The 27,259-nt window shown below is 37.6% G+C and overlaps 1 protein-coding gene across 3 annotated transcripts in view; it reads left to right on the top strand.

Annotated features, from left to right (window-relative positions):
- Positions 1-27,259, top strand: part of SIPA1L1 (signal induced proliferation associated 1 like 1) — a 198,778-nt gene that overhangs the window by 105,087 nt on the left and 66,432 nt on the right. For all 3 annotated transcript variants that reach the window (XM_085581888.1, XM_021543124.4, XM_085581887.1), the window contains exon 3: positions 23,632-25,452. In XM_085581888.1, the coding sequence (XP_085438014.1) occupies positions 23,955-25,452 (1,498 nt within the window). In that variant the 5' untranslated portion in view covers positions 23,632-23,954. The remainder of the gene's footprint in view (positions 1-23,631; positions 25,453-27,259) is intronic.

Genomic DNA, 27,259 nt, shown 5'->3' with positions numbered 1-27,259 from the left:
TAGAAAGTATTTCAAGAGGAAAACCATGAAATGTGAAACCTAGCCTTAAAAGTTGATTATGTTACTGATTCAGTTTACTGATTGATTTACACAAGAATTGTGTGTAATTTCTGCCTTACAGTTTCAGCTGCAGCTTCCTCTCTGGTGTCTTAATGGAGGCTGAAGAGGTCAATGAAAGGTTCACTGCCAGGAAACATTAATATCATACTTCTGCAGTTTATTTGGTGGGTCTTGCCCAAGTGTAAATGCTGAGGCACAAACACATAACCCAGTAGTTTCTGTGGGATTGAAACCTTTACATCCTTATTTGAAAACTTTACATCTGTATCATGTAATACCTTCAGCTTTCAATTGAAGCACACAATGAAAGATCCCCTCTTTATATGCATTAATATTAAATTTCAATTGTTGTGCTTCTGATGATTTTTTACTGTTTTCTATTTAATAAATCTTTATATTAGAGAGAGTTAAAAATATTTGGTAGCTATGAAACCAAATGAAAGGCACTAGAGAAAATGTGACTGGAAAATGATGGATATTGTTCCTAAGCAATGATTGTAAAATCAAGTTGTTGGTCATTCCATCTCAAGGCTGAAGGGAAAGAATTTCTGGGCTGCAGTTCTCTTGCCTTTTAGCCACAAACCTTTCTCTTCTTATGGAGTTTACCTGTATATTCTTCAGGTGTTCTGTCTCACCTCACCTTCTGACACTGCCACCTGTGATCCGGTGGTATCTGACTTGTACAGGAAATATTTGTTGCAAGTGCCTTCATCCATGATGTCGCCTTATTTTTTTTTTAATGTAAGTTTTTCACACAACTGAAAAGCAAATGGAATTTCAGTCATTCTTGTGCTCCTAGGCAGACAGAAATTTCCTTGTTATTTCTGAGGGGGAAATCAAGGCGTGTACTTCTTGATGTCTTTTCTTAATCTAAACCATTTGACCAGGTAACACAGTAATAATTTCATATGGTGGCTACTTTCTTTTGAGAGCAACTATAATTAATGTAAAGTGTTTCTTATGTGTGACACCAGTGAAGATTTGAAGGATGGAATTAATTTGGCTTGCTTCCATAAAACAAGGTCAGGGTTGTTTGTGAGGCTTATTTTTTTTTGTGCACACTATCTTACCACATTGAGCCCTTTTTTTCCCCTTGGTGTCTGACAAAAGATTAAAATTTTCCCACTATAAATTTGGATTGTTTTCTTAGTATTTAATGTAAAGCAAATCTTAATCTGTATATATGGTCGTTTTTTGGGTTTTTTTGGTATGGTGGTTTTTTTTGGTTTTTTTGTTTTTTTTTTTTTTTTTTTGTGGAGTCAGACATTTTCTTACAGAACTAAATAAGTATGTGGTTTAAAAAAAATGCTTTCTTTTTTATATTGGCTGCTTTTGTGGTCTGATAGTTCCTGTATTTTAAAACAGATAAGAGCAATTATTTTGGAAGACTGATGTGGTTTTTGTTACTTGCATCCTACATACAACCTATTGATTGATGGTTTTGACAACCATATTATATGTCATATTCAGAAAAGTTGTAAAGCGTATTTTCTGCTTTTTTCCCCATCCTTCCCTGCCATGGTGACTTGTTAAGTCTTGGTCTGCTTGCTGAAGATTCACATACCAGTGAAAATGTCACTAATTGCTGGTACAGCTGGGGGAGGGGGCAGAGCTGTGTTTTGCTTTGTCATCTTAGGTTTCTTGGCAACTTCAGCTTTTAGCAGCTGCTGTACACAAATTGAGGTTGGTACTGATTATTCTTTGCTGCATAAGTATGAACATTATTACTGTGTGCTAAGATGCAGGCTGTAGAAAATAATAAAATGAACAAAAAGTAATATTGCATCCTGGCATTTTTCCCAAATCTCTAGATGCAGGATGAAATCCTTTGAAGTCTGGACATCAGTTCACCACAAGGTCTGTCGAATAGCCTGCTCGGGTAGACGCTAATCTCTGGGTTTATTTTTAGCAAACCATTAGTCTCTCACAGGGGAGTGTGGGAGTAATTGTCAAAGCTACTGAAGGACTGCTATTAAACTGAATTGCTGTAGCAGGTGTTGGGTGGGATCTCCTCCATTCTTACCAATTAGCAGCTACTGGCTTCACGTTCAAAGGCATGTGAACAGCAACCCTGTCATGCGGAGATATCCCGGCCTACCTTGTGCACTGTTAGATTGGGTCTTTTGACAAGTACTTCTTTTGAAGTTTCTGTTCTTTGTCAATATACAAGAATTTTCACTATGTAAATCCTTTCTGTAGTCTGTTGGTTTATTTTTCAAGGGGATCTCTTGTACTGCATTTAGTCTGTTTGCGAAGGAAGTGAGGCTTTTGTGACTAGACTTGCCTATTTGTCCATCCCTCTTTCTTGCTTCTCCTTCACCCCAGAAGGGGAAAAAAGCCATCCACCCAACATTTTGGGTATTAACTGCCTGCTGATTTCACATCGATGACAGGTGTAAAGTTCTTGGTATGGAGTCAATTGTGAAATTGGTGCTACAGTGAGGAGAAATGCCTGGGTCAAATCTAGCTCTTAGCAGTGGCTCCACATGGTGCTGCCACTCCTTGCCAGGCAGCGTGCAGCCGCGGGCTTGGTTCCAGCTCGGTCTTTCCTGTACAGAAAGGATGTACAGATACATCTGCTGGGGAGAGGACAGCAGCAGGATCTACTAATCAATGGGGCCTGTTGGCCTCAGCAACCATTGGTAATGTGACTCAGGGCTGCAGGGTGGGAGGTGGTGGTTTAGTTTCTTTCTATCTTTTATGTTCTTTTCTTTTTTAGCCCAGTTTGTTCCACTGGGGCCAGTGGTGGTTTAGGACTTCATTCTTTCAGTTACCTTGGAAGTTGGAGCCTACAGCTTGGTTTCACAGAAACAGCTCAGTTGCCTTTAATTTATCTGTGTTGGAGTGCAATTAAAAAAAACCAAAACAACCCAAACCCAAAACATAAACCCCACTGAATTTAAGAAAAGACAGGAAAAGACTGTACAAAGCAGAACACAGGCTCCTTATATGGTGTGTTTCTGATCCTGCAGTTTACCCAAACTGTTCTTCCTTTTGTGAGTTCTATGATCAAGACAAATTATTTGACAGGAGACTACTATAATTTCATTGATTCATTTTTTCTCAGGTTTTTCTGACAAGGGTGTCACACAGATGTGGATATTCAGGAAACTCATGGTAGCACAAGACAAGAACTCAAAGGAATTCCCAACAGGGGATCTCCTAAGCACTAAGTTGAGAAATCTCCAGCACAGTGATGATCCAGGTCTTTCTGGTGAGGGGATCAAAGCTAATTAGGATTAATGCTTTCCTCCAGTTCATAATTGCCTTAACTTCTGTAAATGAGAAACACTTGTTAAAGCACATCATCATTGTTTAAATAATTGATCTGAGGTGCCAGCTCCAGGATAATGCAAATTATGAAACTCTGTAAGTTCTCAGTTTGTAAGGAATCACAGAAATATCATTTTGTTTAGAAAAATTTGGAAGTGTAGGCCATTTTAATGCATTCTATTTGTTTGTTTCCCTCTGGTAGTTAGAGCTATGGGGTATCAGATAAAAGCTATTGCTGTGTTGAAACCTTCAGTATTAATGAGATGGCCAGCACAAATTCTGTGTGTTATTGGGATTTCACACATGAATGTGCTAAGGAAGATTTTAATGGTGCACAGGACTTGTTTCAGTCTCCTGAATCTCTGTAACAAATTCTTTCTCCCTTACTACACCAGGCCAAAGAATAACCTTTGCAAAAGGCAGAGAAAAGTTTGATTTATGCTGTTCCCCTGTTTCAGTTGGGTTTTTCCTTCTTGCTGCAAGTTCTTCATTGACACAGCCGTAACTAGTTGACATACCACTGTCTTCTGATGACTCTCTTATCTCCTGCCACTAACTTAGTAGATAGTGCTAGTGATGAAAATGTAGTACAGGAATAATAAAAACTGAACCTAAAAGTGAAGATGGTATGATATGTAAGATAATTAATGTTCCAATTTTCGTGCATTCTAGCCCTTTACTTAGTAGAATAAAAAAAATAATCTTATAATTTGGAAGTAGTAGAGGAGGTGGCTACATTTGCATCTCTTTACTCCGTAATTTTATACTTGGTTTTCATGTTTTTATTTTCAGCTTTTATTTGGTAATCGGATCAGAGTGATTCTGTTGTCTATGTCTGTGAAAATTTTTGATACCTTCCCCCAGGCATCCTTCGGAAGGAGCATGGAAGGGTATCCTGGTTGATGTGCAGGTTAATAGAGCCCGTGACTAAAGTTTCTGTCTCACTTCACAGGAAACCCCCTAGTATTCTTGATTTATTAATACATCCACACTTGTTTACATCAAGGATACAGAAATCAACATTGACCCTTGATTTTGGAGAAAAAGGAAACAACACTGAGATTTTGAGGTAATGGGAAGACAGTTGGAAATGAATGTGTATAATTACATTCGCTATACCTGTATGTTTTCTTTTTAAATGGAAGATGAACTTAAGGATTGTTTCACAGTAGATTTTTGTCAGTCTTTCATTACTGACTGACAGTGCCTTGCTTTCTTTCTACATATATAAAGTAAAAAAATCCAGAAGAGAGGGCCATACTGCTAAGATATCTATTTTTATTCTGGCTAATGACCTCATCAGAGAAGCAGTGCATACCACACTGCATACCACAGTAATGTATTCTCTGGCCAAAACTGTAGCTTGTTGATAATGGGAGCTCCTTAGTGATGAACTTTTTTTTCCCATTTGCGTAAAGAATTTAATATCTTGCTGTTGCACATCTTCTGCAGAGCAGCCTGGTGTACTGCTTGGTTTGGTTGTGTACAAAGTAGTTATTTCAAATAATTATTTGACCTAAAAGTCACCTTTGTTACATTAGTCAAAAAAAACCCGCTTAAAATCTGATCTTCATCCTATCCTTGCATTTATTTGTAGGTTTAACCAGACAATTATATTAATCTGTCCTACTGATAAGGGGTTTTTGTGCAGAATAGTAGAGTTAGTACTGGTTGAAAACAATTTTTTTTTCAGCCAGGTGCTTATGAGCCTGAAGTTGGATTTGTAATTCTTATCATGCTAGTTAGGTACTTGACATGATGATCTGCTCTCAAAAGATGACATTGAGTTGTTGGCTGTGTGTGACAAATGAGTTTGATTAAAAGGATCACCAAGTTGTAATTAAGGTCTGAATATATCCAGAAGGAGCAGAGAATCTTTTTTTTTTCTTTTGTTATCCAAATCAAGGCTTTTAAAGCCACTTGTAGGAACTCTGCTTTCTTGTTGAGTCCTTGAAGGACTCAACAAAAGGTGGTTATAAACCTTTTACCTGACAAAATGGAAGTATTTGAAAAAGATTTTAAAAATTTCTCAAAGCATCTAAGAATGCAGAAGAGGGATTTTTAAGTGTTCACTACATAAGAAATTACTTTAATTGTAGATATTGTAGTACAGTACTGTCTGCTTATGTTCTGCTTTGAATAGTGATTTGGATAATAAATTACTTACGTTGCCAGTTCATGCATAAAAGTGCTGTTTCTTAGTTAAAGGGTTGTTGTCTTCCTGTTCCCAAAATGTTTAATTTTGCACAAGCAAAAGTAATCTGGTATCAATGTATGTGGTAATTCTCTGCTCATTTTCTTTTCTGCTGATTAACTATTGATCATTAGCCACAGGAATTATGTGCTAATACAGCCTCTCTGCTGGCAGTTAGATTGTTGATTTAAAGCCATATTTGTAAGGATCAATACCCTAGAAACACAGCACTTTTCTGTTGCCACGTCTTCCCCTTATCAGTAAGCATCTGTTCAGACTGCTCACCAGATTGTTACAGCACTGCATATTACCAGCAAGTTAGAAACAGTACAGTAATTTGTTACCTGCTGTGTCATTTCCCAGAAATGCAGGTCTAATATTTTTGGCCTATCTATATAGAAATTCCTGGATTATCAGTGATGATAAAGGTGTATTTTAACAGTATTTTAAGTATAGTAGCTGCTGTGCTGATACATAACTCAGTTAAGAAATCATTTTTTAAGCAATATTTTAAATAGTTTTCTATTTATGAAGTTTTCATTGTGGTTTTTAAAACTGGAAGCTAAACTTTCTAGGTATACTTACACTACCTTCACAAGTAGTTCTCATCATTGTTACTGTTTCTACAACTTTTACTTAATCTCTGCACTGAGCATTGCCTTCTGTCTTTATGAAGTTCAGTTTTAGGTCTGTGTTCTCAATGATTTTGTTTCCTTCTGTGGACACACCTAAAGGGAGCTCTGACCTCCTGTTTGAGGAGATGTGAGATAGGAAGGAATGTGTTACTCTTGGTGTGAGTTGGGTTCTGCTGGTATTTCACTAGGGCTGTAAGTTAATGTACTACAGCTGGAAGTGTATAAAAATAAAAATAGTGTTCATACAATGGAAATAAATGAAACTGTTGTGGTTTAACCCCAGCCAGCAGCCAAGCCCCATGCAGCCACTCGCACACTCCCCCACCATCAGGATCGGGGAGAGAATTGGAGGTGTAAAAGGTGGAGAACTCCTGATTGAGAGAAAGACAGTTTAATAGGGAAAACAGAAGCTGTTCACACAAGCAGCACAAAACAGGGAATTAACTGAATGCTTCCCATGGGCAGGCAGGTGTTCAGCCATCTCCAGGAGAACAGAGCCACATCACATGCAACGGTGACTTGGAAAGACAAATATCATCACTTCAAATGTCCCACTCTTCCTCCTTCTTTCCCCAGTTTAATATAGGTGGCATGATGTCAGATGGTCCTGAATATCCCTTTGGTCAGCTGGGGTCATCTGCCCTTGGCTGTGTCCCCTCCCAGCCTCCCATGCACCCCCAACTTCCTCACTAGTGTGGCTGTACCAAAAACAGACAAGGCCTTGGCTCTGTGTAAGCCCTACTTGGTAATAACAAAAACATCCCTGTATGATCAACTCTGTGTTCAGCACACATCCCCATACCAGCAACTATGAAGAAAATTAACCCAGCCAAAACCAGGACACTGCATTTTAAAATAAACTTTTTTAATATATAATTTGTTCCTTTCTTCAAATGCTTTAGTAATTTAGGACTGCATTACTTTACTTTGGGTATGTAATTTAGATGAAAACGCAGTGCTAAGTAAGAACTGAAGAATTAAAACTCTCTTCTGTTTATCAAATTATTTTTTTCTTCATCTGTATTGGAAGGTGAATTGTTTTTGCAAAGATTTCAGATGTAATCAGGATTGCTAAAACCTAATTCCCACAGCAGCAATAATCATCATATTCAGTCCATGAAGTGCAATGAACTTGAGAATTTTAGCATCATGTAACTGAGATTTTTACATCTATTCAAAGGGATGTTATTCCATGATTCCCAGATGCTTTAATCTCTAAGTGATGATTTGCAGGAGCAGTAGAAGGAGATCCATTTAGTTTCCATATGTATTTGCACTAATGCAGCATCATCTCAGTTTCTTTGCATGCAGCCTTAAATTCTGCTTTTTTTCTCTCGCCGCACTTTCCTATTTTGTTCTCATTCTACATATACTCACTAAAATATTTTCTCTTGGCATACTTTGAACTGATGAATTTTCTTTTTTGAAGTTAAGTAAGATAGAGTTAGTGGGAGTTGATGCAATGACTTTGTGTGAGTGGGAAGTTATGATACTGATTTTCAAACAACATGGTTTGGAAAATGGTTATACCGGTCTGTTCCTGGTGCCCTCTCTGCAAAATTAATTTAGAATATGTCAAAATCACAAGCTATTTTTTTTCTTCATAATCACTCAGATACTAGCAGTGCACAGCTCTGTAGCATCTCCCAGTGTGTGCAGATTTTTCAATTTAAGGTAGGTACTGTTGATGGTATATAATGTACTTTTCACCTTGAAATCAAAGCTTTCTCTTCTGTTTTAGAAAGAAGGCTTTGTCGTAGTTTCATTATTGGCTGTGGTAAATTAATAGATAAATAACATTAAGGAAAATAAGATATTTGGTTTCTTGTCTTTTCAGGAACATCCTTTTCCTTCGCTGTTTATTTTCTTATTTTTCAGATCCTCTGACTTCTAAAATAATCTTGTACCTTTCTACTCTTCTGTTTTTGGATTACGTCATCCTATTATCTCACATGGCTTTGTCAAAATGGTTTCTGTCTGTGAGCTGTGGGTGGAGAGTGCCAGTCTAGCTAATTAATGGTAGTTTAGAGAGTGTGGTTTGTAGACTTGATCTATAATCAGTAAGGACGGACCAAAGTCTCCTTTAAGGGGTAATTCAGAGAAGACTTGACTTAAATCCTCATGTTTTAGGTTCAGTAAAGTACAGGGCTTTCAAGGAAAGAGTGGCTTTTAGAGTGATTGTAGCCATAGGAGAGGTCCTGAAGCTAGCTTTTAAAATAACCTGTTAAGTGGTACAGTCCTCATGCTCTGATTGCATATACTTGCAAATTGGCAAAACATGAAAATGCTTATTTTTTGTAATTTGACAGACAGCCTTGTGAATAGCTGATGTCTGAGCCATAGGTCTTAAATGAGTGTTTTGAAGTCAACCTACTTCTGAAAGTTATTTAGTTTCCAGAAGCTGCATTAGGCTATGCTAACACTCCCCAAACATTTTCTATTATGTTCCTTGCCTGTTTCTTTGTTTGTTTTAACTTATGGGCTGTTCTGACCTAATGATCCTTTTAAAAAGCCATTGTGGTAGAGTAGCATGTGGATTTAGGGAGACAGGTTTACAATACCAAGTTTTTAACTGAAACTGCAAGCTTCAGGTCTTCAGGGCTCCTGAAAAGCTCTGATTTTCATCTGAGATGGCAATACTAAAACATTATTCCCTTAAGCTAATTTCTCTTACTAATAAAACTTGGTGATTTCATCTTATGTAAGAGCATAACTAAGGGCAGTTCTGAATCAGGCAAGTGCTGTATTTGTTTGTATGGAAAAGAAAGGTAGGAGCAAACAAATACTTACATATCTCATGCTATGTTTTCCTAGTTCCTACAAGTCTGACCGAGGAACTTCCCAACTTCATGTTGAACTATTTGCACTTGAAACCCCAGATGATGTTTTTTGTATGTGAACTTACCTGACCACTTTTTAGCTAGGTTTTGGCATCCATAAGTCATGGTTATGATTGATAACCATGCATTTTTGCTGGTTGCTTTATAGAAACTTTCTGTTTCTGTGGTAAGAGAACTGTTTGTAATATTTCAGTGGTCACACCATGATTTTTAGCACACAAGTCCACTCCTCCCCCTTTCAGAACCTCAAAAACAGAGTAAAGATACGGAAATCTATTGTGTTTCATGGTAGAATTTCTTCCAGTACTTGTATTTTTTTTCTAATATGAAAAAAAAGATTCACCAAAAACTTACTCCCTTTTCTGAACTGAACCACTCAAGACTATCAGAAATTTTATGTTTCATTTCAGAGAGATTTTCAACTAGAATGAGTGCTCATCCTCAGTGGAAATTCTGTCAAGTCTGTATTAATGTATAGGGGATCAGAAACTGATATAAGTACTTTATTTGGAATGAAACCAAATAATTTAATTATAAAAGTTAGTATTGTAAAGCGCTTCAGTGATCTTCAGAATCCATGCTTATGTGGCATTTTTCAAACTGTGATCATATTTTGAGCCATGTCTCAAAAACTGACTCAGTTTGGTAAATGAGGACTGTATGGTTGGCATGAAGTACAAAGTAGTGAAAAAAAGAAGTATCTGTAGATTTAGCCATACAGTGGTTCTAGGCGACATCTTTTTTTGTGTGTGGGTGTGCAACCAGTTCCAAATAAATTTCTCTGCTCTAATCTCATTGCTGTGCTCACGGTAGTCTTGAAGAATGGAGTTCATTTCCTGAGGGCTACGATGCAAATTGAGCTGATGGGCTAATTTTTTTTTTTTCCTTTCCCCACAGCCCTCCTCCAAACACATTTGTGTAAATAAAACAGCTTAATTATATTGGTATCTTCCTGCAAATCCTAGATACTTAAACTCATGTAATTACTGAAGAGGATTTCTTTAGTGGGAATATAAAATTTTACAGTACGATGAAAACTGAGTAGTGCTAGCATCAGACTGTTTACTGAATCAGCTACTGAAATTGTTATTAAAAACAACCATTTTTCTGAAAGATTTCTCTAGAAAAAAATTCTGTGTTGCAGTATAGAAAGATGAGTTGCCTTTAATAGTGATGGTATCACTGAGCAAAGTTTCTCGATGTATAAAATCATCTAGTCTTTACAGGGTGAAATCAAGACCAAATTTATCTTGAAATTTAACAAGCAGGTTGTGAAGCACAGGTATGATCCTTTTCTGGTCAGAAATTCTGCCAAAAAATTATAAGTTATGCTTCACAATTGATGGTATTTTCAAGTAGTTTTCTGATATTGATTTGACTAACATAAAATACATTATGTTGATAAAATCCCCATTTTGGAGTAATAGAAGAATAGACAAAAAAACAGAAATGAAACTGCACATGCTTAAGAAAATGCAGCCCTGCGAATCAAAAAAGGTACATTGGGCTTCAAAGTAGTGTTTGTATCCCTAACTACTCCTCAGAACTCTGAGCAGGGTCTGCAGTTTGTCAGCAGGACATAGGTGGCTCCAGTTGATGCAATTGAAGTAATGTTGACTTACATGAGCAGGGAAGTGCATTAGTCTTCAAAGTGTGCTTTTTGGGGAGGATCTTCAAGGACTTGTGGGCTGCAGGAGCAAGTGGAGCAGCACAAGGAGGAGCTGCAGCCGTTTCACTGATGGAACGTTCAAGGAGATTCCTGTGGTTTACAGTTGGCTCTTATGGCTTCCACAAGGTCAGGGGTGGCTGGAGAAAGTCACCCCCAAACGCAGACAGCAAGGGTGAAAACTGGTGCAAGAATGATATTTCCTTTTTGAGAAAGGGTTAAGGAACATTCTTGCTGAAGTGTTATCAATGTGATTTTATATAATGAACCATAATCAGAAATAGTATGCAAGCCTGATTAAGGCTGTTGATGCAGTGAAACAGGAATACACCCACACATGTACTTTCTGTAGGTAATTTACTTTTGAAGGTTTAGTATTGGAATTTTAATTATTTCAAATCTGTTTTTATTTTATAAAATGTTTTTTCGTGCATGTAAACCAGGAACAGATGTAGATATTTCCTTTACTGACCATGACTGGAGAAAAAAAAAATCACATAAGACAAAAAGATTTTTCCATCATACTTCCTTAGATTGTAATGAAAAAAATCTCAAATGGGCATGCTGGACTGTATTTGGGATGTTTGGCTGGAGGCTTATTTTTGTGGTATCTGTGTGTTATTGCAGCCCAACTTGGAGAAAAGTGGATGGATCTTGTAAGGAGTAATTTGGGTCTTGGGCTAGAAATGCAGTTGATAAAAGAGCTGCATGGACAGGTGGGCAGGTCAAACACACACAAGTTTACTAATGCTTTGAGACAACTGGTAGTATCCAACCATCCACCTAAATTTTCTTCTTAGGTTTAAAAATATATGGATGAAGTGCCAGTACTGCTGGCATATGTGTGCTTGTAATAGACTGTTTCCTATTTAAATTGCAAAGTGTGTTTTTAGATGTCATTGCAACCTTTCTTGCTCTTCTCAGTTTGTATCCTGATTTGCCAGCTTGACTGTCTGGATTCCTGACTTGAATTGCTTATTTGCTTCTCCCTGGTATTGCAATTTGGTGTAGGTTGCTTCACACAATGAGTTGTGCACAGACTTTCACAGTCACTCCTGAAGATTCGATGTAGGCAGCCAAGTAGGTATTATTTTCCTGTTCCAGTGCTGGAGATAACTCTGCCCTCAGTGAGTGACTGGAATGGGTGTCTTTAAAACAGAAGTGCTGTCTACTTGGATGCTCTCAGTTGCTTTGACCATATAGTCTGGTAGGACTGTAGAACATAATCTGCCCTCATCATCACATCTAAAGATCTCATCTACTTGTTGGTCACTGCTGAGAGATTTTCCAAGTAACCTTTCTTGGTTTTCTGCATATAAAGAGTTCTTCTAAGTCCTGTGAAATCCAGCCTGAACACCCACTCATAGCACAGCAGTCACAAGAAATGAATCAACTGAAATATTTATATCTACCTTTATTGTTTTCTAAACCATAAATGTTGCAATCATGCAGGATATAGGTTTCTGCTGAGTAACTGCATGTGTTCACACACAGGTTTTTGTCGCTTTCTACATTGTTTTAGTCATCATTATTAGTACTTGAAATATTTTAGATGTAGAACATTAGTTTATGTACTACCAGTCTGGCTTTTGCCTCATGTTTTTGTGTATGTTCTCATACAGAAAAGGGGAATGCCATTGTAATATTTGTTAATTTAGCAGAGTACAAGGTTTCCGTAGTTGTACTCTGTTCCCTGCTAGGTTTTTGGAGCTGTTTGCAGGTTTATATGTTGTTCTTTTGCATTTCACACTGGAAACATCAGCCATCTTTTGCAATTTTTGAAGTGATATCGGTAATGGGTGTAACACACTCATCTTTGTAACCTGGTGATAGAATACCTAGAGCTCTTAAATTCCTGTCAGTTGTACGGTCCCATCAGTATTTTTCTAATGTATTTTCATGCCCCCAAAACTGGTGAAGTCTTACTTAAAACTGTGTTTCTTTTAGTCTTAATTGTAAATGACGTTTTAAAGCAAGATTAACCGAAAGAGCTATATACAATCTTATGTGGAGGTTGAACTCTTTATTCCTTTATATTCATGGATATGGTATTTTGGAAAATACATATGTAGTGCATATATTTAGAAAGTAAATGTGCTTGTCAAGGACAAAAGCTTTTTCTATGCGTTTTATCAAAAACAGGAAAGTGAATTATCCCCAGGGATCTCTAATGCCATGCCTTCTCATGTTATATAAGAGAAGCCTGAAAGCTTTTTTTTTTAATTGCGGTGGATTTATGTTTCCTCACAAGGTTAGATTTACACAGCATGTGTGTCAAATGGTAATCTAAGATGGTTTTCTTTTTTTGGTCTGTGGGATGACCCCGCATTTAACTCTGAATGAAACCAAACTAGTAAATAAACATCTTCCCTGGACAAAGACCACAGCCTTTTTAGTTTAGGAGGATCTGTTACATTGGAGCACTAGGAGGGGTTGCCATAAGCACTGCTCTAAAAATATGTGACTTACTGAATGCGTTGCTATGCCTTCTATGTGAACAGTTTAATTGTCTGAAGAAAAATGTTATTGCATCTGGTTGTCATTTTGTGTTTGCTTCTATGGATAGAGTAGGCTTCAGAAAGCACAAAATGTGGTTCCAAAAAGAAGATTGCACCCACTGTTCAGTATCCCACTTTGGGATGGAGTATATGGGAGAAATGCAGCATGCAGTAATCCATCAACACCACTCTAACAGTGATCTAGGTGGTTGCTAGTGGCAATCATTTTAGAATCCTTTTGGAAATTGATGCATAACTGATTTTGAAGCCTATTTCAGTGTTCCACTGAAAGGACACCAGAGTTTGGCTTGTAAATGAGATTGCATGTTTGTGAGTGAAATTATTGCAGGCAAAGTATGAAGCTGATGGTCTAAGAGCAAAATGAAAAGAATGGAAAACATACAAACATGAAGAGTTGCTGAAAATTAATTCTTGCTTTCTTATAAAATCTGTTACTTACTAATTTTTTGTTTTCTCTTCTAAGACCAGTATCAAATAAACAGTTAACTTTTCTTTAAACCTTTTGTTTTAACTTACTTTTATTAGGGGGAGTTTATTTTTACTTTTTGTTTATCTGCACTCTTAGATCATGTTCTTTGCACTGATACATCAGTATGCTTTCAAGAGCTTAGCAGTATAGTAATAAAAAAATTGAAAGTTGAAAAAGATAAATTGGCATATTGATGAAAAGAATATTACTGAGTTTTTAGATTTTTTTTTTCCCAAAAGGATTTTTAGTGAAAGGCTGTAGAGGGTTCCAAAGTGCATTTCAATTTGAATATTGCAGTTGTTCACAATCATAGGATTAAAAGAAAAAGTTCAAGTTTTTGCTACAAATTACTGTCTTTCCCTAACATTTCTAATTGACTTTCTTTCTTGGTGTTGCACACTTGACTGGATGTAGCAGTCACTTGAAATGGAAACTGCTGTACTTCTTGCAAGGATTGTTTGGGAATTACATGCTTTCTCAACTGTTCAAACATGTGAACTGTAAAAAGAATCTCATTGCTCTCTGTAGCCCTTGTATGACTTTATCGTTTGGGCTGTAATTTTCAATATAATTATTCTGTGCTGTCTTTGTTTACCTAAGGTTCGAATAATCTCAATACCTAAACGATTCATGCTGTTGGGCATATTCCAGGTTATTAGAGTCAAAATTTCCTGCATGAATGTTTGATAGATTTTGCTTTAATTTTGTTTTCTTCATATAGCAATAGTGATTGCAGTTCATTAAGTATATTTACTAGTGTAAAACACTAGTAATTGTGGAAAGTCTTTGAATGTCTTGAGGGTTAATTACCATGTTTGCTTAAGTTATGTTTAAATACTTCCATCTACAGAAGCTTTAGAAACGTAACATTAATATCTTGTGTGGAAATATGTGTACATGTATGTACACAAAAATATAGATGGTATATACACACAAAAGCAAATCATGTGTTTTAGGGGGAAATATTTTAACTTTGTGTTCAAGTCTTTGTCATAAAAGAATACCATGTAGGTAGTTTGACATTTTTAATGGATTATTTGGAGGAGGAAGACCCTTTCTTGGGTGTATACTTTTAAATGTTATATTTCAGTGGCAGCTTAAGCTTGTTTTTCTCTTTGCAAATGTAGTGGTTTATTTTATCTGTGGAACTTCCAATTGCATTTTTTAAATTTTTTCTTTAATATTCAGGAACTGTAACAGAGTCAAGTAATGATCTACTTGGTATTTTCACATTAGCTGATAAGGAAGCAAATTCATTTAACACCTATTATTCATTTGGAAGCTTGAAGAAATGGTATTTTATTTGAGATGCTCAGCTTTCTTTTGAATGGCTTTTATTGAGTGAGCAAATTGGGGTCTGAAATTCCAAACTGATGGAGTTTGTTCTATCCCACTGGAGGCTGGTGCCAAAAAAGCTGCAAGGCAGAGGGTACTGGGGTTGAGAAGGAAGGACTGTGCAGGGTGATTGTCAACAACACCAGCACCTGGGTGAAGTGATAAACAGAATAAATAAATAGACTCCACAACTCGATAATCTTCTCTAGTATTGTCTTTTATGCAAGAAGCTCCAAAGATTTACTTTTCCCTATGCCCTTTGTACCATGGCAGAGGTTTCTTTCCTGATACATTCATTTTGTTAGCTCAAGTGAACTCCAAAAATCTCTATTTCAGTGGCTTAGAGTGACAGAGACTGCATATGACTGGCTGCTGAAGGGGCCTGGGACGTCAGCAAGGGAATGGTGGTGAAGCAGATGTGATGAACACCTTTGGTGTGGATGTCTGGTGACACCCTCTGCTCATAATTGTCATCTCCAGCACTGCAGCAATACATTCAAAGCAGGAGCAATAGTTGCAAGAGCATCTTCAGGAATGTTTGTGAATGTGAAAGGTTATCGAGATGATTAATACCAGGGTTGTGGAAACAAAAGCCTGTTAATTTTAGGTAAATTTTAACTTTTGCTTCTGAAAAGCTGCTCTTGTTTCTCCTTTAAACACGTAACTTAATTATCAGCCAACCTATGGAGAAATAGTTCTCTGTGGAGGTTTAAGAGCTGGAATACTTTTGTGACAGCACCAGAATAGCTCCTTACAATTATTTTACCAAATAAATAATTTAGGGAGCACTGCAGTGATAGATTAAAGGAATATTAATGGTTTTGAGAAAAAGATCTCAAATGCTAGCAAAATTATGGGCTTGTATTTTTTAATAATCCTTTTATCAAATTAGTGACGCAGCCAACACCTCTTACAAGAAAAATTAAATTAGTTTTGATGGCACTCCAGACTACTTAGAAGCACCTGGAAGTTTGGAGAGGTAGTAGGTCAAATACCCTCTTTACCCCTCTTCAAAGTGAGGTCTCACTCAACTCTAATTGTGGCATGTCATGAGCCATGGTGATGTCTGTGTACTCGTTTGCCAAGTATGGCCAGCATGAACGGAGCCAGTAGAAGCAGCTCAGAGACCACAGGCTAAATTCTGTCTCTTTACTGGTGCCAAAGATATGCTGGAAACAAATTGTGGCCATGCTGGAGGAGGAAGGACTTGTATGGGCCTTTGTGCTATGCAAGTATGAGCAAGGATGCAAACCTTGGGAAAGGGCATCCTTGGCACTTAGTGGAATTTGTAGCTCTTACACTGAACTGTACCTAGGCTAGGAAGTATCAGCCCATTTTGGGGGAGGTTGTTTCTTGGTCTTTTTTGTTATTTTGGTTTGGGACTCTTCATAGGTCAGATTGTCACAGTATCAGATATTAGTCATTGATTAACTTGGACACTTGTCAGTAAAGCAACTTTTTATAAGAGTCCGCACACCAGGAAGGGCAGTCTGTTTCTGGAACTATTACCCGGGGATGCAATGTAGTAACAGCTATAAACTGAGAAATAGACAGAGAAGAAGCATCTCTTTAAAATAAGAAAAGGGAGGGTTAAAAATCAAACTGTTTTGTAGTTGGTAAAAAAGTTGCTTTCTTTAGAGATGGTATCTGTGAGCTGGAATAACTTGGGTCTTGTGTTGCCATTCGTTTCCTAGAGAGCAAGCACTCCTTGAAAAAGTAAATTTTTATTAACAGTTTTGTTCCGGGAATAGAATACAGTATAGCATACAATAAGACTTGTCCTCATTTCTCTTTTAGATCCTGTAAATTAGCCTCCAGGAAAGGAATTCTACACTTAATTAACTAGATGACATTGGTACCAAAATGGAACAGGAGTGTTGAAATAGGAATGATTATGTGTGGTCCTCTTCTCACTCTTCCTTTCTGTCTCAGAAGAAGTTTTTAAGTTATTTGTTTCACCAACAGTTACTCGTTTACTTAAGAATTGTGATATCCATGTCTTGATTAATGCATATGAAATGGATGTGAAAACAGAGGGTGCGGTTCTGGCTTTGAGTTATTGTTGTGTTTGGTGAATAATGAGTAGGAAATCATAACAGAGCAAAATGTGCTGAAGTGCACAGGTGGGAGATTACTGCCCCCTGTGTTGCTATATCTGTCTCAGTTTGATAGCTTTTATTATGCTTCATTTCCCGTCCTGTTATGTCACGAGCATTTACCACTGACTGCAGGAGATTATGATTATTGAGTGTGAGTTCATGGTCTTCTGCACAGGGAGGACAGGTGGTTCACTGTGCTCTGAGCCAGCTGATGGTTTACAACCATGGTTACCAGGGCTTGAAACCTGGGGGAGCACATTCTGCTGAGTGACATCAGTGGATGTGCTCAACTCAGCACTCTTTTCTAGTGGCTGCGCATCCTCCTCATGTTCCACCGTGAGAGCAGAGCGAGCTTGGCTTTGTCTCTAGAGAGGCATATACTGCAAGAGTGCAGAAGCTGGTGGTAGTGACTCACAGTGATTACTGTTACAATCTAAAATCAATGTAACCTTGCCTAGGTTCATGTGTATTTGCATCAGCTACTTCAGCAGAGAATGAAGCTAAGAATAAAGCAGTGCTAAATCCTAGGAGATCAGTACAGGTGATCATTGTGTGTATGGTAACAGATGGCACCCAGTGTCCTCAGGGCAAAGATTTTCTTCTGATGGTTAGGGTGCAAGGAAACATTCAGAGAAAAAGGCAGAAACACAGACTTGCTGACATGTAAATCACTGCAAATTTTGTAGATACAAAAATTGGTGAAGTGGAGGGAAAGGAAAGGGAGGCTGAGGCAATCTGTCTATCTATGCAGAGCTGACAGTTATGACAAACTCAGGTAGCACAAACCCAGCAATTTTAATAAGTTTGAAAAAAAAAAAAGTAAGTTAGTAAAATACCAAACACTATTCTTCAAATAGATTTTCAGTTAATAGTAACTTCCTCAGAAAGATGAACCTTTTAGCTTTCCTGCAATTACAATGATGGTAGTAATCCTGGGAAGAAAAGGATAAAGTTAATAATAGGTAACCAGATAAAGTATTTCAAAAGGCTAAATTGAATTTTTCTCCTTTGAGGAATTAATTTTATGCAATTAGACATTATTTTGTACAATAATAACTTAATTGGCTGATAAATTAATATTCCCTCCTGGGGTTTGATCTGTTATAATTCAGGTAAGAATTTGTGACACAAATAGATAAGGTTTAATATATGAAATGTTTTTCCTTGTTCTCATTTATTTTTCTAGTTTTAGAGGAGCTTCTGCTTTTCAGGAGCTTATGCTGATGACATATCTTTTCCCAGTAAAAGTTAGCAAGGATTGCTGCCAGTAATGTGTGTTGCACTGCATTTCCTAAATTGACTGTAAACCTCATGGGACAGAGATCTCAGTTAAGTTTTTAACAAGTCCTTTCTGTAAAATGTTATTCTGATCTCCTTATCATACAGTTTTGGTGATTTTAAAGTATCCCTGGTAATATGTTGCATTTACCACCCTCTCCTATGTTTTACTGTTTGGAGTGGAGCAGGTCTTTGGTATGGAGGCTTGGCAAAAGCAAGACTTTCCTAAAAGCTGAAAGTGATTCACTAATTTCCAAATTTATAATTTTAAAATGCCACTTTATAGTGAGGGCTGATGGTGAAGTATGAAGTCTTTCCTTTGGAACGTTACAAGTCATGAATAATTTGGTGCCCCCAAATCTATCTCTGTCACTATCAGATTATTAGGATCATTAGCACCTGTGATTTCAGAATCCAGAGTCTCATCATGTTCTCAGCAGATAAGAGAAATTGCTGAATCTTGTCAAGTAAGACTCAGTTGTGGGTGAAGTACTACTTTGCAGAGAAAAAAGAGCATGATTCTACATAACTAAAGCTAAAAACTATAATACAAGATATCTGAATTGATGTGTCAGGCATGAGCTCCTTTCCTACCTTAACAATTAGTTGTTGAATTATCTTCTTTATCTAACTGGATCCAAGATAGAAACTGATTACTGTGCAGTAGTTGAGAGTTTTTTTACTATCCTGAACTGATTTGAGTGAGGTATTTCTTCTTGCTCAATTACTTGTGTTGGTTGCTTTGTATTCCAGAGCTCTCTAGAAATCTTGACTGGTAGGTCTTCATTTTTCTGAGTGTTTGACTTCAGGCATGACAAATAAGAAATCAAGATCCTTGACTTCCCTGCCTTTTATGAATGATGGACTCCGCAAAACCGACTTTGAGTTCATCAACAGGGTCCTTTTATAAGAGTGGTTCTTTGTCCTGCATCTGAAACTAGCTTTGAAGGAGACAGCAAAGTGATTTTAAAAGGTACAAATAGAAAGGAAAAGGATGAAGATAGGTTTTTACCAGTACCAGATGACTAAGTATTTAATCTCAACTCAAAATTAGCAAAAACCTAAGAGTAAAATTTCTCCTAAGGATCTGAGACCTATTTTGAACAGATACTTGGACTGCTTTACTAATTATTGTATGCAATCTGATAAGCAGGTAATTGGCTTTATGATTATTCTCTTAACTCTCTATTCAGGTTTTCAATTGATATAATCAGTACTAAATTTTCATGTACCCTTTCAGTTTTTGCATGTGGTTTTCATTTACAGCTTTTTGTATGTAGCTGTTCATCTGATGATTTTGTTTGCCTCCTTAGTAAGTTGAGATTAATTGGAAAAGTACATTTTCATGGTTATCGAGTTTGTCCTCGCCATATTCTGTTTGCACAGATATTCATAGCTCTACCTTAAGTTGTATTTTTTCTGTATTGAAATGGTAACAAAGTAGGAATTGTTACTCTTCACAAATGCTGCTCTTGGCTTTAGAAGTAGGTACCATACTGCCAATCTTGTAACTAATTTTAATATATTGCATATTCTATGTTAGTGATTTTGGTGCTCAATGTTTAAGTTCTAGCAGATTTTTCCGTTCAAAATAACACCTGTTACTAGTCTTTTAAACCAACTGGATTTGCTTTGTCTCTGATGCGGTCATGTTTTGCAAATAATGAATACTAGAAAAGGTTAAAGTACAGATTACTGTTGTTGTTTATTTTCATTAAAGCTGATAACCAGGGTACCCAGGACCTTTGCTTTAGGAATTTTTGATGTTATCAAATGTAATGTTTTCACTTTATTTTGATTGAAACTAATCAAACCTTTTACACCAGACTGTTAGGTCTTGTATTAGACACCAGGCTGGGAAGGTCTGGAGAGATAAACACGGACAGGTGGTTGCACTCTCAAAAAAAATTGACTTAATAGTGATTTAATTCATATAGACACAGCAGTGGAGTTAATTTTTTTCAGAGTATGATATTAACTATTACCGTAATCATTTAAGGCCTGTATTCCAGCTGCTACAGCAGATGAAGGAGGACAGCTGCAAAAACCTGCAGAACATGAAACAGCTGGTCCCCAGAGTGAGACATGTGTAAAGCTGAGTCAGGAACAGAGAATTTCCTTTGGAAAATAAACTGTGTGGTCACATAACTAATGACAAAACCATACATACAACAGGTCAAATGTAAGTTACATAGACCACTTAGGTATATATTTTCACATGATTATAGATGTGTTTGTGTATCTGTATCCTTAGGATTGTTGTCCTGAAAATTTTTAGAGGAAAACATATAATTTGGGGAGGTAGGGTAAGCTGGTGGTGTTTGGATGTTTATATGGTCATCAACAAGCTTGGGAATTTTTAAGAGTTGCTGCGTGAACTTATGCCCTGAAGTTAATGAGAAACCTGTACTACTGGGTGATGTGTTTCAGTAGAACAGTATTTTGCGGGGAGGAGGTGTATACTTTGGTTTCAGAGATATTGTTGGTGGAAGGGGAACAGAGATGGACAAATCTTGGCTTTCACTGCAGACTGTGAAGAGCAGCTTGTGGTAGTGGATGCTTCTACTCCTGCTTGTTTTATGTTTAACCCTCAGCTTGGCTTCTTTACAATCTCTTTCAGCCTGGCATTCTCCTGCCCTAAATCCTTACCAGTTTTCATTTTATTTTCCTTCTGTCCTGCCTATAAAAGCTAGCCTGTATAGATCTTTAGAAAGTGCTATGGAATGTTGCTATTTCATAGAAGTTAATAGTGCTTAAACACTCTTTGATAGGCACTGTTGAAAAGTATGGGCAGAAGATTAGGTTATATCATGGCATACAGTGTTTGCATTTTCCTTTCCTTGATCTGATGGTGCACAAAGTTGTTTCACTAGCCTCATTGGTTCTTAGGTTGGAGAGTGTTTGAAAATTGTAAAATGTTACAGCTGAATATTCAGTAGTTTTGAAACAGCAGCATGGGTAGACTGCCTTTCTAAAGTTATTCTAATTATTTAACTTAAAAAAAAAATATTTCAGCAATATTATTGACAGCACAGAGCTGAGTGCTGCAGCTGACAGAACAGAAAGAAGGTATGCAATCTAGGAAGACACTGGTAAAGCTGAAAGAGCAGGTCTGTGAGAACCTAATGAGGTTCAACAGGTCCAAGTGCAAGCTGCTGCACCTGGGTCAGGGCGATCCTAGACATGAGTACAGTCTGGGAGATGAACTTTTTGAGACCAGCCCCATGGAGAAGGATTCAGGGGTGCTGGTGGACAAAAAGCTGTACAGAAGTCAACAATGCTGCAAGTGCAGAAATACAACCATATCCAGACCTGCATCAAATGCAGCAGGGCCAGGGGTGTCAGTCTCCCTTGTATTCTGTCCTTATTGGACCCCACCTGGACTAGTGCATCCAGGTCTGGATTCTTCACGACAAGAAACATGTGACTCTGTTAGAGCAGGTCCAGAGAAAGGCCATAAAGATGATAAGAGGGCTTGAGCAACTCTTCTGAGAAGACAGATTGAGAGAGCTGGGATTGTTCAACCTGGAGAAGAGAAGGATGTGAGGAGACATTGCAACCTTCCAGTGCTTAAAGAGGGCTTTGATAAAGATCGAGACTTTTTACCTGAGGAAATAGTGATAGCACAAGGGGGAACAGTTTTAAATGCAAAAAAAAAAAAAAAGATTTAAATTAAATGGTAAAAAGTTCTTTCCTGTGAGGGTGCTGAGGCACTGGAACAGGCTGCCCAGAGGAATTGTAGATGGCCCATCTCTGGAAGTGTTCAAAAACTGATCTGCTGGATGGCATCCCTGCCTGTGGCAGGGTTGTTGGAACTGGGTGATCTTTAAGGTCCCTTCTAACTCAAAGCATTCTATGATTCTAAGATTGTAGCAGCATTACAAGGAGAAGAGCTGCATTTATGTAAATGCCTGTACAAATACAGTAGTACCATGGGCGACTCGCACTGTTCTTGTTATGTGTGATGCAGTCAGCTTGCATTTTAAGTATTCCTTATGTGTTGAGCTTTATATTAAGAGCAGCTATTTTAAAGAGATGCTTTTTATGGTAAGTAAATTTAAACATGCTGCCTTTGGAGGCAAAAATTGCCCTGGCAGTGCAAAGTACTGTAGTTCTGAGACTACAGAAAGTGCTGGTTTCCCTGGAAGCATCAGAAAGCCTTGATTTTAGACAATACTGTATTGTCAATGCAGTGCTGGTTCAGCAGCATCTCTGCACAGATTTGACGAATATTTAAAGGACACATTTTGAGTGATTGGTTCAGCCTTTGAAAATTATTAGCTTCTTTGTGTTAAAGGATGTACACAGCAATGCAAGATTTTATCTTAACAATCCCATGCTTTTGTCTTCTACCAACAAGGATGTATTTGTGGTTTGTTTTCTTAGCTCCTCAAAGGGCAGTGTGCTAATGGCTTTGTAATCACTTCTGTACTGATGAAGTATGGGAAAGCATTTACTTTCTGTGACTTTGTGAAGCTGGAATAATACAGGAGCTGTGCTAGACAAAATTTTATTAGCCAGGGAAATAAACGAAACTTTTCATATCAAGTTACTTAAAGTATGTGTTTCTATTTAGTTTTAACCTTTCTATATGTTGTAAACTCTGGTGAGAGGTAATACATCATTCTGGACTATGCAGCTGATCTGCAAATAAGGCTGTGCAAAGCACAAAATATATGTGCTTGTGTGCTTGACAACCATTCTCTCTTACAATTTTGTACACTTCTTGCTAATTAGCTTCCTTTTTTTTTTTTTTTTTAAGTTCACACATCAGATGTTTACATTAACTGGAAAGTTGAATAGGTAGTGTTAATACCTAATGGCACCCAAGGATGTATGACTTGTAAATGGTTAATTCTTTAAAGTGGTTATAAAAATTGGACTCCTGATCTGGCTCTTACATAATTTCCCTGGGAAATGCATGCTGTATGTATCCTTAGCTGAGAAGCTCCCTACTTGTGCTTTGTAACACTGTTCACTAACCGAACTAAAAAGTACTACTAATGAATTCAGAAGGAAAAATTTCTACTTGTTGGAATCAGAACCCAGCAATCATTTTTCAGAAGGCAACCTAACAATACCTAGAAAACTCCTTGCCACCATGTTACACAGCACTGCATTTTTGAGATAATGATCAATGTGAATTAAAAACGTGTTTCTTAAAAATATTAATTATATGTAATAATTACTTTGATAGCGTTGGTTAACAAAAAAGTTCTGTATTAAAGAAATAATGGTTTTCTCTCTTTTTTTTTTGTTCTAGGCTTAGAAGAAGCATAAGAGATTTAATCACACCTCTGATGTTTTGGAGCATGAGTGACATTAAAACTATTTGAATGTATTGGAGTATGGCTACTTCTTAAAATGCAGAAGTTAAAGGAAATTACTGCTTATCAAAACCTACTGAATATCTGAATTTTCTGGACATTCTGCATTTAATTGTATCTTTAAATGTCCATGATTAAGATCTCATGCAACCATTGTATATTTTGGAGACTATTCTCCAGAAGAGAACTGTGCATTTAAAAAGCAGAAATGACTGTGGTTTTCTTTGGAACTTACTAAGGTTCAACATACAGAAAGACCATGACCAGCTTGAAGCGGTCCCAGACCGAAAGGGCTGTTGCCACCGGAGTATCAGTCGGAACAGATGGCACCTCAAAAGTCCACTCTGATGACTTCTACATGAGGCGCTTTAGGTCACAGAATGGCAGCTTAGGATCTGCAGTCATGGCACCAGTTGGACCTCCTCGCAATGAGAGTTCCCATCACGTTACCTCTACCCCTGGAGTCCCTAAAATGGGGGTCAGGGCCAGGATTGCTGATTGGCCCCCAAGGAAGGAGAACATCAAGGAGACAAGCAGATCTAGTCAAGATATTGAAACATCAAGTTGCCTTGACAGCATGTCTTCTAAAAGCAGTCCTGGGAGTCAGGGAAGTTCTGTTAACCTGAATGCTAGTGATTCTGTCATGTTAAAGAGCATCCAGAGCACACTGAAAAACAAGACCAGACAATCTGAAAATCTAGACTCTAGGTTTCTTACACCCGATGGCTATCCCAGTTCCCCAAGGAAAGCTCTTCGCAGAATACGACAGCGCAGCAACAGTGACATCACCATAAGTGAGCTTGATGTGGATAGTTTTGATGAATGTATTTCACCCACATTTAAATCTGGACCATCTCTGCACAGGGAGTATGGCAGCACATCTTCCATAGACAAGCAGGGAACTTCAGGGGAAAGTTTTTTTGACTTACTGAAGGGCTATAAAGATGAAAAGTCTGATCAGAGAAGCCCAGGCTCAACTAAACTTGGTGAGCTTCTGATTGCCAGTGGAAGCAAGGGTTCAGGATTCTCTCTAGATGTGATAGATGGACCTATTACTCAAAGGGAAAACCTGAGACTCTTTAAGGAAAGGGAGAAGCCACTCAAGAGACGCTCAAAATCTGAGACAGGAGATTCATCTATTTTTCGTAAGCTGCGCAATGCCAAAGGTGAAGGGGAACTTGGGAAGTCTTCAGATCTTGAAGATAACAGGTCAGAAGATAGCATTAAGCCTTGGACTTGTCCAAAGTGTTTTGCTCATTATGATGTGCAGAGTATTTTATTTGATTTAAATGAAGCAGCAATCAACAGGCATAATGTTATTAAAAGAAGGAACACAACGACAGGTGCATCTGCTGCTGCTGTAGCATCACTTGTCTCTGGACCCTTGTCCCATTCTGCAAGTTTCAATTCTCCAATGGGCAGCACTGAAGACCTGAATTCAAAAGGAAGTCTTAATATGGACCAGGGGGATGATAAAAGCAATGAACTAGTATTGAGTTGTCCTTATTTTCGTAATGAGATTGGTGGGGAAGGGGAAAGGAAGATCAGCCTTTCCAAATCTAATTCAGGTTCCTTCAGTGGGTGTGAAAGTGCCTCATTTGAGTCGACTCTGAGTTCTCATTGCACAAATGCTGGAGTTGCAGTTCTGGAAGTTCCCAAGGAGAATCTGATTTTACATCTAGACAGAGTGAAAAGATACATCGTTGAACATGTAGACCTTGGTGCATATTATTATCGAAAATTCTTCTACCAGAAAGGTAGGTAAATTGTATTTCTCCTTGAGTTTTAAGAATTACTTTGTTTTCCAAACATATAAAATTCAGTTGATACTTAATAGTATTTGCAAGAATTAGGGATTTCTTCAATAGTGTATTTTACTGATGGTATGTGCTATATCTAATAGTCTTTCAGAGTGTTGGAATATAAGAATGTTGAAGATTTTTATTGCTGATAGATATGGTAGCAATGGCTACAAAATATGAATGTCTTGAAACACAGCTTTGGATATCCATAGGAGTGGGCAGGGGTTGACACTTGAAAGACTGAAACAAGAAAATCTTAAAATACAAGAACTTTTTTCCCACTGTGCCAGGAATTGATTTACTGAGGATTTAATGGAATGCGCATCTTAGACAAGGTAGCATTTACAATAATCTTTGGACATACTAATTAACTTAATAATACATTTCAAAAATTTTCAAAACGAATAATACAAAAATAAAGACACATATAGATATAACTTTATATACTCACACAAATACCTGTGTTTGAATGCCAACAGTATATCTGAAAAACCAGAGTGCAGTTCTCTTATCACAAGGATTATAATTTCCATTGGATGTACATGGGAGGGAGAAAAAAGCCCAAAGCAACAGATCAAAGCCTTTTGACCTATAGAAAAGATCAAGCCCCAACATTATCCAGATACTCCCCCTCTCGGTCCCCCCAGTTAAAATAACACTGGTACTGGGGGGTGCAGATCTCTCTTTGTTCTTCATGATTCTGAAAATGATCAAAAAGGATTCCAGTCCAAGGTCCATTAAAAGAGTCTGCAGGGTTGTGTTGTATTTCCTGATGGATAGAGCTGATCTGATGACTGACCTGGAGAGTGCTTGATCCTTACCTTCCAATGATCAGGATTGGGTTTCTTCTCTTCAGTGAATGCAGGTCAAAAGAGCTTGTTTCTCACATATAAAAGCAACAGGGATGCCTGGTTAGAATTAAATTGATGGTCTTAAAAGAAAAAGCTTAGGCTTCCTAAACTGCATGTTATTGCTAGTACTCTCATTTCCCGTTTTTCTATAGTCTTCAAAATATTTCCATCTTTCACCTCTTCCTCCCATTGTCCATTGTTTAGGTGGCTCTTACTACTCTTTCCATATTCTCTTTCTGCATTCTTTCTATGGCTGAGAAGTAGCCTTTGCTCCATGTTTTTTGACAGTGCTGAACCATATCCTTTGGACACATAGGAGTTAGGAGAAATAATGGTTTCATGGGAAAAGTGAGCTAGATGTGTGATATAGGATAAGGTATGTTTGGAGGGGAGAGCCTGAGGTTTGTGACCTTGGGGATTATCTTCCTCTCTGTCTCCCTCTGGAGCAATTTGATTTCTTATCAGTCTAGTGACTTTTGCAATCAGCAACTAGAGTTTCATGTTGCAGCTGACCTGATTTACAGCATTTCAGCATAAAAGGGGCAACATTTTTCCTCCCTCTTTCTTGTACCGTTTCTCTTGTTTTCAGAGAACTTGATAAACCAGTTGAGTTTACTGAACAAGCAAGCAGAATTCTTGCCATCACAATAAACTTGGAGTTTACTGCTTGGTTGTTTCTCTCCAGTTCTGGTGGGGGATATTAGCTTTCCTTGCAGTCAGAGAAGTGCCAAAGCCATGCAGCCAGGTAAGGGATGGAAGTGAACAGTAGAGGAGGAAGGAGGCATGAGTGGCATTTCAGCCCTTAGACAAAACCAATTTATTGGTTTGCCTTCTCCTTAAGGGAAACCACACCCTCATGCTACTAAAGTTCCAGTCACCATTATGTTTCCATTTTTTTTAGATGTAATTAG

Source organism: Lonchura striata, chromosome 5, assembly GCF_050655825.1.
Source record: "Lonchura striata isolate lonStrDom1 chromosome 5, ASM5065582v1, whole genome shotgun sequence".
NCBI lineage: Eukaryota > Metazoa > Chordata > Aves > Passeriformes > Estrildidae > Lonchura > Lonchura striata.
The sequence above is the reverse complement of the archived record's forward strand: the minus strand, read 5'-3'. Positions and strand labels throughout refer to the sequence as shown.